Genomic DNA, 13,880 nt, shown 5'->3' on the forward strand with positions numbered 1-13,880 from the left:
CATTGGCAACTTCTTGTTGATAATGTTGCACACTCTTTTCAAGTTCAGGTATAACCTTAAATCGTAATTCAGTATTTTCATTCAATAATTCATTATACTTCTCCAATAAATTAGGTTCTTGTTGTTGATTCTTGGCATATTCTTCTTGTAATTTATCTTCCAATTGATTAACTAAATCATTTTTAATTAATAATTGTTTATACAATTCAGTCTTTTCATAATTTAATTTTAATGGACTTGGATTTTGTCCATGCTCTAATAAAAGGGCATGCTCTTCACTAACAAATCTTAGTCTACGTTCTTTATTTAACTTTTCTTGAAGTTCAACTATTGATTTCAGTTTACTCATTAATTCTGAATGTAAATAATCTTCTTGAACTGGTGATGAACCATTATTCTTTAATTTATTTTCTAATGCTAATTCTCGTTTAATTGATGAAGCTAATTCCGTAGTAACTAATTCTAATTCATATAATAATTCATTATTACAATTCATAATTCCTAATTCTTCTTTAGTAAATGAAACTTTAGGACGTGATGATGATACTTGAGCTTGTTGAGCTTGTTGAGGTGATGGTTGATAATTTGATGAAGCTGAAGATACTCTTCTTGAAGATTGTCTTGGAGTTCCATTTCCATTTCCATTTCCATTAGTAGAATTAATTGAATTCCGTTTAGATAATCCAGAAACTGATCCATTCAAATTATTTAATTCATCATCACCCGATTTCTTCGATAACGAAAGTCTCTTAAAGATATTCTTAGATCCACTTAATGAAAACGTTCTAGATGATCTCTTATCTTTTGAATTAGATCTACTGGTAGAACTACCAATACTTGAATTCATTGGACTTTGATGTATTGGTTCTTTAATGGGTGATGTCATTAATTGATCAGTATTGTTTCTGATTTTATTATGAGAAAGGTTAGGGGCTACAAATGCAGCACCAGCACCAACTGCACCAGCACCAACTGCACCAACTGCAGCACCAACTGCAGCACCAACTGCACCAGTAGTAGAACTTGGAACATTACTATTGTTCGATTCTTGATAAGGCATTTGCTGAGGGGTAACAGGAGCTGTTACATTATTCCAATGGTTATTATTTGCAGGAGTTTCAAGTGGTTCTGTTCTGTATGCAGATCTCTCTAATCTCTCAGGTCTTTCAAGTCTCTCTGATCTTTCGTCAGCTGGATAAGGTGCTGCCTTATCAACATATGCTGGATCATTGAGAGATGCTTGTGGCTTGAATGAGAACTCGTCACGTTGAGGTGATACTTGAGGTTCAGGTAAGTCGTGTATATCTGTTTCATCTGCCATTGGTTTTGGTTCAAGTTCTGGTTGTGGTTCTGGTTCAGAGTGTTGTATCTCTGCTTCTTGTTCTGGCTGTACTTCTGGTTCTGGTTCTGGTTCTGGTTGTGCTTCTTGTGCTGGTTCTGTTATTGGTTGTGGTTGTGGTTCTGGTTCTGACTGCTCTACTTCTGGTTCTGGTTCTTCTGGTTCTGATTCTTTTTCTGGTTCTGGTTCTGGTTCTTTCTCTGGCTCTTCAATAACAGGATCTCGTAATTCTTCAACAGGATGTTCAACAGCAGGTGGAACGGGATTATCAAATTTATAACTCGAATCACTCGATGGAGATCTAAAATTACTAAATGCTGTATTGGCAATTAATGATTTATGAGGTACCGATTTTAACCATGATTTCTCAGTTAATGATGGAGTTGAAGTCTGAGATGACATTGATAAATTATTTCTAGATGATGAAGGAGATCCTCGTTGTTTAAGGATAGAAGTTTCTTGATCATGTAATTGATCATTTTGTTGATGGTCATGAGATAAATTATCATTATTAATAATAGTAGAATTTGAACTATCTTCATCAGGTAATTTAGGTAATTGTTTTTCATTTTTACCCTTTTCAGGGGATAAATCAGAGGCAGTTACAAATACATCTTTTGTAGTATAATTATCTCCTATAGCACTGGCACCTAATTTACTCAATTGTTCTCGATGATTTTGTTGATTCTTATTATTCCAATCTTCTTGTTCATCATAAACCATTGATTCTCGAACTCCTTCATCTTCATCATTAATCTTTTTAGTAAGATTAAATGATGGTGATATAAAGGCTTTATTCTTATCCTTTTCTTCTGTAGGAGTACTGGATGAATCAGTATTAGGAGGCGTATTACTAAATAAATTAATCTTTCTTAATCTCATTGAATTAGATTTCTTTAAAGTCGATTTTCTTGATAATGATTGAGCTTCATCTTCAGGTTCAAATTTATATATGGCATCATCTTCATTATCTTCATTATCTTCATTACTATAATTACTTTCTCCACTTCTAGGAGATGATGAAATTAATGGTAATGAACTTTCATATCCTGATTTAAAGGTACTATCTTCTTCTACATGAGATGGTGGAGGTTTACGGCCTGATGGTTGTTGAACAATACGAGTGGATTCTTCAATTGGTGCATCAATAGTATCTTCATCTTCTTCAGCTACATTCATTAAGGAATCATTAGAATTATGTCCATACACATTATGAACTGGTGGTGGAGGTTGTACCTGTTGAGCTTGTTGTATTGGTTGAACTGGCTGTGCTTGTTGAACTGGTGGAAATTGTTGCTGTGGTGGTAGCTGTTGTAGTTGTGGTGGAGGTGGTTGAATCTGAGAATGAGACGGTATACCATTACCGTTTAACGACATAGTTCGAGGTGCTTGTTGTTGTTGTTGTTGATAATAATAAGCATTATTAGGAGGCGGAGGTAAATACTGTTGCTGAGGCATTCCATAACCAGGCTGTGAATTTAATGACATTGTACGAGGAGCTCCTGGACCTTGAGGAGGTGGAGGACCATAAGATGGATGATAAGGTTGTTGTTGAGGAGGTCCCATGGGTCTCATTGACATTGCTCGAGGTGCATTGCCTGGAGGATATTGAGGATAATATTGTTGTTGAGGAGGTGGAGGTCCACCAAGCATTCGATTTGCATTTAAAGACATAGCACGAGGACCATTTGGAGGAGGAAGAGGATTTGATTGAAGTGACATAGTTCGAGGTCCACCTAAGGACATTGTTCTTGGATCCATATAAGGTTGTTGTTGATAATTTTGAGGAGGAGGATTCATAGGATTTTGTCCACTAGCTAAGGACATGGCTCTTGCACCATTTACTAAAGCTAATTTCTTTTGTTGATTCATTTGTTTTCTATAACTTAAATTATTTATATGTTTTGTACTTGATGCTGGATTTCCTCCAATAGTCGGAATAAATGGAGTGGTATCTAATGTAGAAGCAGCCCCCTTTAAACCTCCATAAGGACCTCTATTTCGGATATGAGATAAATCATCAAATGATAAATTTGAACCCGAAGTTAATTCACCTATATCAGCACCAAAATCCTCATCGAATCCGGCTAATTCATTACGATTATTACCACTACGACGAAAGAATCTATTCATCGTTGAAGTTGAAGAAGTTATAGATGAAGCCTTTCTTGAATTACTTGTGAAAGAATATGACCCATTTTGATTTGGAGCATTTACTGGAGTCATTATATCATAATTTGAATATTGAGCTTGAGCTTGAGCTTGAGGTTGAGATTGATTTAATGCATTAATATCTTGCTCTCCATTAAGGAGTTGTTGTCTCAACCTTGCCTTTTGAGTGGTGGCCATGGCAGCGTCCATTTTGAGTGAATGTATATGGTCAGATTAACACTTAATGAGTGAATAGGAACGAAAGACTATGAATCATTAATTATTGATGAACCGTAGTGAACGAGGTACAAATTTTTTTGATGGCTGAGGATTTTATGGAGTATCGCGTAGGGAGGGAATGAGCACTGAGCACCGAGTACCGAGTACTGTGAAAGAGGGAGGGTGTGTATTACAGAAAATGAGGATTAGTGTGGGATGCAGTGAGAGTGAGGGTGAGTAGTACGAGTTGTTAGAGATTAAGTAGTGGATTACCGAGATTACTTAACTTGATAGTTAGATAGTTACTAACAATATTAGTTCAAGTAGTAGTAGTTTAAGTACTATTGCCGTAAGATCCCGGCTAGAGCTTAATGGGTAATGGGTAATGGGTGCAATTCTTCAGATGCTCTAACAATTTCAATTTCAATTTCAATTTCAATTTCAATTTCATCTGGATCTACAGTTTAAGAACAGAACATACAATAGATGGTGTACGGTATACTATGATTAGTCTATATTATGTATACTAGATCTGTTATATATATTTGTATAAATTTTTCATGTCTCGTATAGTACTGTGTATACTTTGTTTACTCGATTTGTTTACTCGATTTGTTTACTCATTCTCATTCTCATACTAATTCTAATTCTAATTCTAATTCTAATACGCACTCACTCTCACTCACTCACTCTCGCTCAAACTAATCAGTTTCACATCTACGCGTTCTCGTTTCATAACCTCAATTTCATCAGATCTCCATAGCAACCTTGGCGTAGTCCTACATACCGTTTGGGTCTGGACTGTTAAACCCTGATACACTAACTTATTCTATGTACTTTAATGTATGTACTACATTTACATTTATTAACTAAGTGACTGCACACAATACTTACCCCACCATAAATACTACACTGTACTTACTTACTTCTTCATACAATTGAACTAGTCCCAGTATCATGATCAACAACTACTCCAACAATCTTATACCTCTTTCTAAAGAATAATACCCATCTATCAACAATCTCATTCTCTTTATCTGTAAAATCATCAGTATACCAAGTAGTTTCCTTTAAATTACTCTCACTTCCTTCACCGTTACCATTACCATTACCATTACTATTATTATTATCACTATTATCACTATTATTAATACTTCCTGTTATAGTTAATCTATTTAATCCTAATAATCGACTAACATCTTTCCCAACTAATTTATGATATGATCTACCTGGTCCATAACTTTTGGTATTCTCACTAACATCATAAGCATATCCTCTAATAGCAACATAAATTTGTGATTTATCTTCTCCATTATATAAACTCAATTGAGATCGAGTTAATATAGGTAATGATTTAATATCAATATTATCATTATACGTTTCAAAATCTGTCCCTTCTGAATTTTCTCCGGACATATTCAATTAATATAATTAATATAATTAATAAATTATATTCAATCGATTAGTAACTAACTATAATTATAGTCAATTGATAATTCTCTTCAATTTCTACTCGTTTAGTTAATAAACTCCTCCAACTTTAATTGCTGCCTTTTATACCTTGGCTCGCTTTTTTTCTGTGGGTCTTCCGCTTAAATATTGGGGCATGGATGTCATGTCTCTTATACTAATAAAATTTTGTTAAATGAACTAAAGTCTCTCTCTTATATAAGCCTCTACCTATAGTATATAAGTTAACTCTACACCTGTTGGATTGATATAAAAGTATCCCAAATGATATAGCAATACGCTCATAATGGTAAGTACTAATCTACTCTAATTTTATTTTATTTTATATTTTATTTCATATGAATTTTTTACTAACATATAATGTCTAGACTGATAATAATACTGAAAAATATCCTATCAATATTCAAAAACTATTCACTCCTAAACCTCCATTAATACATATACCACCTAATGATTATGCTCCTGAAAAGAGAAAGTCGCATACTATCACATCCATAACTAGTTTGAAAAATAAAATAGATAAATATATAACTGAAGAATTACCCCAAATTGAAAAATCTCAGAAGCTTGAACAAGATCAATTACATCTGAAACGGAAAAAGCCTAATACTATTACTTTAGAAGAGTTGAAAAAGTTATCGGCTAAGAAGCAACGGGTGAAACAAGAAAGTATTCATCGCCAACTTCAAGAATGGGATGATCCTAGTGCCTTGGCATATCATGAGCAACAACATCAAATGAGAGATCCATTTCGTACTGTATTTGTATCTCGTATAGATTATAAATTAACTGAGAATGATCTTAATAAAGAATTCAAGAAATATGGACCTATTGAATCCATTCGTGTGGTTAGAGATAATGTTACTGAAAAATCAAAGGGATATGCATTTGTTGTATTTGATAGAGATGTAGATGCATCTAGATGTGTTGAAGAATTAGCCAGAACTGGTTTAAAATTAGATCTGACCAATCGTACTATGTTGGTAGATATTGAACGAGGAAGAATAGTAAGAAATTGGAAACCAAGAAGATTGGGTGGTGGATTAGGCGGTAGACATTATACTCAAATTAATGCCTTATCTAGATTAAATCCTAATGCTTCTGCAGCTGCTAGTGGTAGAAGACTTAATATTCAGAATGGTCATGATAGTATACCTCCTTCATCATTATCTTCTGTTCCTTCACATCCTCGTTCCCAACATTCTGGGTCTTCGTATATTCCAAGAAATGGTAATGGTAATATTAATAGTAATAGTAGTGTATCCAGGCCGTCGGTTAATTCCTATTCCAGTTCTAGTGTATCATCTGTAAATAAATCCTCATATCAAAGTTCTAATCATCATAGGCCTATACAGTCATATAATTCAACAGTAACAACACCACCAACAACAACAACAATAACAACACCATCAGCTACTACAACAACAGGTGTGTCTGCTGCACCACTTGCTTCGAAATATGGAGGATATGGGCCACCAATGCGTAAATCTACCCAGCCATCTCAGACCCCGGCCGATCAAATAAAACAAGAGTCCGCATCTGTCAAGGATAGGTATGCGAAATACGCCACTGCATCATCGTCTACAACTACAACTACAACTACAACCACTACAGCGTATAAACCTCGAGACAACCGATCAATCAGAAGTATCAGACGTGGATGAAATGTATAGTAATATATATAGATATATAGTAATAAAATCCATGTGCATTGGCATTACCATTACCATTAGCATTAGTGTCCCCATGTATTGACACAAAAAAAATATCTATGTCAATTCTCAATGACAGACAATTGAGACAAAAATAATTCGGAGCTAACAAACCAGACCGATACATAAATTCCATTGTGACAGATACCATTTAATTGAGTAAAGATTTATTTATAGTAACCTTATTGTAATATCATTAGTCATTTACACCTGACATTTTTAAGTATGTCTGAAGAAAATATGGTTCATAAGCGTAGATTAGAAGAAGAAGAAGAAGTTAATCATGAGGATTTTAAGAAGAGATCCAAAACTGAAAGTGATTCAGAAGGGGAAGGAAATGGAACTATCTATGATGATTTGAAGTTTTTAAAATCAAGTATAACTCAAGAGATCAGTCGTGGATTTGAATTAAAGTTTACAGCTTTAGAAAATGAAATTCATGGGTTGAAACAAGAAATTGCAGCTTTAAGGAAAAATAGTAATAATACTGCAACTACTGCAACTACTGCAACTACTACCCCAACTACTACTAAACCTATTGCTACCGGTATACAGTGGTTAGCATCAGACGATGAATCGAATAAAAAGGACGATAATGTTACAATACCTTCAACTCAAAAGATTCCACCTGCACTTCCACCTCGAGCAACATTTGGATCAAGTCTGATTCAAGTTAAAGATTCTAATTTTACAACTCCTACTAATTCATTCAATGACCCTGTAACGACTCCAAGTACTCAAGAAATTACTCCTAAAGTTTCAACTTCAAAACCTGTCTTTGGATCTACTACTTCATTTGGTAGATCAATAATGGATAATCTTAAGAATAAACCAAATGTATTTGATTCACCAACTAATTCACATTCTACTAATAATTCTAATAATTTATTAGATGAAAAATCTCAAACTAGTATATCATCATCATTTGGTTCAAATAGTAAATTCACTAATGCATTTCAAAATTCACTTACAAAGAAATCATTTCTTGATACTGATGGTAAAGATTCAAATAATGAAAATAATTCAAATGGAAGTGGTATTAATAATGAAGGAAATGAACTTTCATCTAAAGCACCATCAATTCAACAATTTAAACAAGTTGATTTAGAACCAATTAAAAATGTAACTACAGGAGAAGAAGATGAAATATCACATTTTTCAGCTACTGCTAAATTATTTGAATTAGATTTAACAAATATTTCTGAAGGTTGGAAAGAAAGAGGTTTAGGTCCATTACATTTAAATCAATCTAAAGCTGATAAATCTAAAATCAGATTAGTTATGAGATCTCAAGGATTATTAAGAGTTGTATTAAATCATGGTATAAAATCAGATACTGAATTTTTTAAAGGATTAGAAGCCAGTTTAACTCCAGGAAAATTTCTTAGATTAAATGGAATAAAAGAAGAAGGTACACCTGTTCAATATTTACTTAAATTCTCCAATCAAAATGTTAGAGACGGTTTAATAGATAAAGCAGAAGAATTGAAGAAAGATTTATAATAATAATAATTATAATAATAATAAGTATCAATCTATTTAGTTGGTTCGTACATTCATAATAATATATAATTATTGGATTGTAAATGCAATACTACAAACTGTAGACCCCTTAATTCCTCCGAATTCAAAACTTGGATAATTTATTTTATCCCATACTTTTAAATTAGAATTGTTTTCAATAATAGTTATTAATTCTGATTCAGTAAAATTACATGAAGTAATAAGTAATACAGAATCTTTATTCATTAATCTTTCAATTTGGGATGCATAAACTTCCATACCAATTTTCCCATTAAATTCTTCTATAGGATCTTGATTTAATGCTATAGCATCTAATGTCCCCTTATCAAGTAAAATATTATATTTAATTCCCTTTATAATAAATGGATCATTAGATTTTAATAAATCCAGTTGTTCAAATTTAAATTCAATATCTTCATATTTTCTTTTAGCAATATTTGCTGCAAATTCTACTGAATCAGGTGAATAATCAATACCTGTAAATATAAATTTTTCACTTCCATCATATTCTTCTTCGAGATCTTCATTTAATTGAAATAATAAATGTCCATTACCTGTTCCAAGATCAAGAAATTTAATTTGTTCATCATGAAAGGGGAATTCTTGATCATTTAACTTATCTATTATAAAAGATATCATTTTTGATTCAGCATCAGAATCATCAAACCAACATTCTCCTGTGTCATCTTCATTAGTTTCAAAGTTCTTCTTTTCTACTTGATAGAATTGATTCCAGCTATATATACTATTAGTAAAAGTACTTAACTTAATAATATAAAAAAGAAAAAAAAAATAATTAAATTAACACATACTATTCCTTTGTCCCAAGCTTAGACGAATTCAATCTTATCTCCTCCGTCATACTATAGTTATTATGTATTATGGTATCACTGGTTAATATGGTTACCCCAAGTTCATCGCACACTTAATTTTTCACAGCAACTTTTTTTCGCTTCATCCATTAAGCTCAGGCTGCAACGATAATGAAAAAACGCGTCTGGCACGACCAAACATCAAATATATCTATTGAGTAGAAGTAATAAGTATACGTATAATGACTATAGAAGTTAGTGGAATCAGTATGAAACTGGAACTGGAACTGGAACTGGAACTGACACCAGAAGTTGAGATTCAAGAAGAAACTTCCATTGGAGAAGATACTCAACGGAATTATCGGATTTGGAAGAAGAATTCTCCATTCTTATATGATTATTTATCAACTAATTCTTTATTATGGCCATCATTAAGTATACAATTCTTTCCTGATCATGCTAGTAATAAAAGTTTAGGAAATAATTCATCAAAGGATAATGAAGTATATTATCAAAGATTATTACTTGGAACTTTTACTTTAGGACAATCTGTTGATAGTATTTCAGTACTTCAATTACCTCAATATAAAGATTTAAATAAAAATTTAAATATTAATAAACTTGATTATAATCAAGATAAACAAGAATTTGAATTAAAAATGTCATCTAATAATAAACTTAAAGTTGTTCAAAAAATTAATCATTTTGGTGATGTTAATAAAACAATTTATATGCCTCAAAATCCTAATATAATTGCAGCTAGTAATAATTTTGGTAATATATCAATTTATGAAAGAACTAAACATAAAAGTTTTAAAAATTCTATAATTGATGATACTGAATTAAATAAAGTTCAAATTCATCTTTCAAATCCAGAAATTTCTTCTTGTCTGGAAAATAATGGAATATTTGCTATTGATTGGAGTAAACAAATTGAAGGTACAATAATATCAGGAGATATGAATGGTAGAATTAATTTATATGATATTCGAAATAATTATTCATGTAAAGATGATAATGTTTTTGCCCATTGGTCTTATCAAGTATTAAATCAAGGTGATATTGGAATAAATGATATTAAATGGTTCCCAAATCATAATAGTATATTTGGTACAGTTCAAGAAGATGGATTTATTCGAATTTTTGATACTAGATTACAATCATTAAATTCAAATACTTTAAGTTTTAAAGATTCAACTATAGGAGTAAATAGTTTAAATGTTAATCCTGGTAATAATATGGTCATTGCTACTGGTAATAGTAGAGGTCAAATTAATATTTGGGATATAAGAAATTTTAAAAATAATAATCATAATCAAAATCAAATTAATTCAAGTCTAATTCAAATTAATAATCAACATACTGATTCAATAACTCAAGTTAAATGGCATCCAAAATATCATAATATTCTTGGATCTTCATCAACTGATGGTCTGGTAAGATTATTTGATATAAGTAATTCAAATATTAATTCAAATCAAGGTCTTATATTTTTACATGCTGGTCATATGTTAGGGGTTAATGATTTTGATTGGTCATATCATGATGATTGGTTAATTGCAAGTGTAGCAGATGATAATTCTTTACATATTTGGAAACCTACACATTTAATAACCAATAAGTATCATAATTAATAAATAAAATTATAATAATAATTTTTTGTATTTTCTAATGTAAATAAATTAATATTTAAATAATATAGTGAAGATTTATAAAATTCATGAAATGACATTTGAAAGTTAATTCTTAGTGAATAACTTTTCGACTTCAGAAACAGATTCAGCTAAAACTCTTTCTTGGAATTTTGGATTTTCAAGTTCTTTGTTAACTTTATCTAAGACAGATTTAATTAATTGTTCTTGTTCTAATTGTCTTTGTTGTTGTTCAAATCTAACCCATGAATCTAAGGTAGATTTAGCTTCATGAGCTACAGCAAGTTGTTGCTTTAATTCAAATGATTTAGCTTCTAATTCAGCAGTTTCTTTTGAAATTGAAAATAATTGCTTGGTAACAGTTACAACATCTTTTAATTGAGAAACAGATTCAATTCTATCTTTAACAGCTGTAACATGTTTAGTTCTAGATTCATTTAATATATCATTAACTTTTTTAATTTCTCCATCAGCCCATTCAGTATATAATGGAGCAACAAATTTAGCAGCTAAAGTAACAAATGCTCCAAAAGTTAAAACTAAGATGGTTTCATCATGTAAAACAATTAACTCATTTGAAATACCATAAATGGCAGCTGCTGCACTTGTAGCTAATACACCAGTTTTTGATAAATAATTATTACCTGGTAATGCATCAATGATTGAAGTAGCCTTTTGCTTTGGTTCAACTGGAGTTGGGGTTGGAGTTGAAAGGTAACGTAAACCAATTCTATATAAAAAATAGTTAGTAATAATTCATATTGATTCAATAATAAATATATTATATTATATCATAATTGATAATTGATAATTGATATTGATATTATTATTAGTTGCTGAATTCTGCTTCAAATGAATACTTACGAAGATGGACGGACAGCCAATCCAGCAATTGGACGGCTTGATCTTAAAGCTAATCTATTCATCATAGACATTATGGACGACCTGACTTAACAATCTATAACAGTATGACTTTAAGCTTGACGTTTTTATTGAAAATTTCTTTCTACCTCACTGAATGCGAACATGGATTTTTTGGTGGTAGAATCAATTTGATTGGAAGATGCTCGACTTCCCTTTTGGGTAACTAGTTGTTCGCGAGCCGAGCATAGTGTAATTTTTTATACTGAATATTAGATTAGTTATTAAAATGTTCATTATCGTTATCTATGTATTCTCATTAACTATATATTATCATTATCTATTTACTGTCATCATCTCTATATAATCATTATCTATAAATAATTGCTACAATACTTACTTTATTATCTGTTCTACTCTGTAACTGATTCTGTATATCTTTGTTGTAGTAATCGGTTTATAGCCTTATTAGTGTAGAACTTTGCTTTATTTAAGTTGACAGCAATGTCAGACTCTAAATCTTCAGTATATTTCTTTTTGGATATAGTTTCTTCTCGTACTATATCAAATGATGTATCAATTGCTTCTTTATGAGCTTTGTTAAATATCTCATCCTGAAGTTTTGCAGATATGGCCTCTACTGTATCTTCTTGACCTTCTTCATTGCTTATACTCAAACTTGGAATTGTATCATCCTTTAAACTGGAATGTTGGTCCTGCACCTGATTCGTAGTCTCCTGAGATTCCAATGTTGTAGAATCTGATGATTCTGGAACTTCTGCTGTTAGGAGTTGTTCGACTTGTTGAGCTTCAAGTGTTCTACTGAATACACTTTCTTCACTTGACTTATTTTTATTTTTATTTCTATTCTTCCTCAATGCCGCTAATCGCGACTTTCTATCCTCTTCCTGTTCATCCATTATTTATTTCCCTTTTATGATAACTACAGTTCTAAACTCAACTCTTCTCGTTTTATATTTAGTCTCGCTCTCTATTTTTCAGCAGAAAAATTACTGCAATCCATAAAATGTTTATTTACCTAAATACTCAATAGCTATCTTGTTAAAGTATTCATCAGTTATCCGCATATGATCTTCCTCTATACTTAAAAAATCAATCCTATTCTCTTTATATAATTTCTGAAGACCAATAAGAACTTCTTTATAGATTCTAGTTTCTGTAAATTCTAAAGTTTCACCTGTTTCAGCCTCTGAATCATAAAACCAAGCACTATCTTTTGGAACCAAGGTAGTATCCTGGGTAAAGTCTATTAAAATCAATTTGTTAAGATTTTGGAAGTTTTCCTTATAAGTTTGATTAACAATCTCTTTTTCATTATTAACATCAGCTAAGAAATTTGAATGTTTCAAATAAGTTTCATACACATATGGATCTCTAAAGTATTGAGCAGGAATAACTCGCTTTTGAACTGTATCATACCATACTTGTTTCTTTAAAAGAGAATTTCTTGTCTTACAAACCCAATCAGAAGGGTCTTCGCATAACGGAAGTTCCAGAACTCCATTGTGTGGGGATCCAAATGTTATCAAGTTATGAACTTTTAATCCAGAACATCTCTCTACTAATGCTCGTAAGAACAAGCCTCCTTGAGAGAAACCAACTGCATCAAATCCATCTTGTAAAATAGTATTATTCCTTAATTGTTCGCATACATCTTCTAATTCAATATTGGCATCACCAAAGAAGGATTTATGTTGATCATCAGATGGTGTTTCACCTAAGCTTATTGGAAATACATATATTCCAGGGTAGTGTACATCAAGTATTTGGGATGCTCTATGAATAAAACTGGAATTGAAGTTGTCACCCAAACCATGCCACAAGACCACTGGTCTAGGACTGGTATTTGATAGAACATTCTGAGGAGTGTGTTGATCAATATCATAAGAAGATGGCTCCAACTCTGGAATATGGACAGATTGTGAATATGACAACAAGAAATATATGAAGTCTTTATTAAATAATTTGGTTAATTGCATTCTTAATGATAAAGAGTATTACTTCACTTACTCCACAGTTCAATTTTTTTTTACTTTTATAATGTCCTCCACTTCAATACATAAGCATAACAAAGGAGCCATTGATCAAAGAACACATATTAATATATTTCTCTACATCA

At 31.6% G+C, this 13,880-nt stretch overlaps 8 protein-coding genes across 8 annotated transcripts; 3 read left to right on the forward strand and 5 right to left on the reverse strand. All coding sequences in view use genetic code 12, as the record gives it.

Annotated features, from left to right (window-relative positions):
* Positions 1-4,293: 4,293 nt before the first annotated feature.
* RJT21DRAFT_119326 (uncharacterized protein) lies at positions 4,294-5,153 on the reverse strand. Its single transcript, XM_064881363.1, has one exon. It carries the CDS (start codon positions 5,123-5,125, stop codon positions 4,640-4,642), a length of 486 nt encoding a protein of 161 aa, XP_064739925.1. The 5' UTR covers positions 5,126-5,153; the 3' UTR covers positions 4,294-4,639.
* Positions 5,154-5,376: 223 nt separating this feature from the next.
* Positions 5,377-6,989, forward strand: RJT21DRAFT_25327 (U1 snRNP complex subunit). The gene is made up of 2 exons (XM_064883892.1): positions 5,377-5,468; positions 5,548-6,989. Exons 1-2 carry the CDS (start codon positions 5,466-5,468, stop codon positions 6,841-6,843), a joined length of 1,299 nt encoding a protein of 432 aa, XP_064739926.1. The 5' UTR covers positions 5,377-5,465; the 3' UTR covers positions 6,844-6,989.
* A 1-nt stretch (position 6,990) lies between these two features.
* RJT21DRAFT_25328 (uncharacterized protein) lies at positions 6,991-8,429 on the forward strand. The gene has a single exon (XM_064883893.1). It carries the CDS (start codon positions 7,117-7,119, stop codon positions 8,392-8,394), a length of 1,278 nt encoding a protein of 425 aa, XP_064739927.1. The 5' UTR covers positions 6,991-7,116; the 3' UTR covers positions 8,395-8,429.
* RJT21DRAFT_119328 (uncharacterized protein) lies at positions 8,335-9,319 on the reverse strand. Its single transcript, XM_064881364.1, has 2 exons — positions 9,228-9,319; positions 8,335-9,151 (listed from the first exon to the last, which is right to left on the reverse strand). The coding sequence occupies exons 1-2, from the start codon at positions 9,275-9,277 to the stop codon at positions 8,464-8,466; spliced, it is 738 nt and encodes a 245-aa protein (XP_064739928.1). The 5' UTR covers positions 9,278-9,319; the 3' UTR covers positions 8,335-8,463.
* Positions 9,320-9,496: 177 nt separating this feature from the next.
* Positions 9,497-10,861, forward strand: RJT21DRAFT_82001 (uncharacterized protein; the record flags this gene model as incomplete). Its single annotated transcript, XM_064885311.1, has 1 exon — positions 9,497-10,861. The coding sequence occupies one exon, from the start codon at positions 9,497-9,499 to the stop codon at positions 10,859-10,861; it is 1,365 nt and encodes a 454-aa protein (XP_064739929.1).
* Positions 10,564-11,862, reverse strand: ATP4 (F1F0 ATP synthase subunit 4). The gene is made up of 2 exons (XM_064881365.1): positions 11,744-11,862; positions 10,564-11,609 (listed from the first exon to the last, which is right to left on the reverse strand). The coding sequence occupies exons 1-2, from the start codon at positions 11,812-11,814 to the stop codon at positions 10,967-10,969; spliced, it is 714 nt and encodes a 237-aa protein (XP_064739930.1). The 5' UTR covers positions 11,815-11,862; the 3' UTR covers positions 10,564-10,966.
* Positions 11,863-12,031: 169 nt separating this feature from the next.
* On the reverse strand, positions 12,032-12,660 carry RJT21DRAFT_132624 (uncharacterized protein; the record flags this gene model as incomplete). Its single annotated transcript, XM_064883143.1, has 1 exon — positions 12,032-12,660. The coding sequence occupies one exon, from the start codon at positions 12,658-12,660 to the stop codon at positions 12,154-12,156; it is 507 nt and encodes a 168-aa protein (XP_064739931.1). The 3' UTR covers positions 12,032-12,153.
* On the reverse strand, positions 12,448-13,876 carry RJT21DRAFT_25386 (uncharacterized protein). The gene has a single exon (XM_064883894.1). It carries the CDS (start codon positions 13,738-13,740, stop codon positions 12,772-12,774), a length of 969 nt encoding a protein of 322 aa, XP_064739932.1. The 5' UTR covers positions 13,741-13,876; the 3' UTR covers positions 12,448-12,771.
* Positions 13,877-13,880: the final 4 nt, after the last annotated feature.

The sequence above is a fragment of the Scheffersomyces amazonensis genome (assembly GCF_036850825.1).
Source record: "Scheffersomyces amazonensis strain UFMG-HMD-26.3 chromosome Unknown RJT21scaffold_2, whole genome shotgun sequence".
NCBI classification, from domain to species: domain Eukaryota; kingdom Fungi; phylum Ascomycota; class Pichiomycetes; order Serinales; family Debaryomycetaceae; genus Scheffersomyces; species Scheffersomyces amazonensis.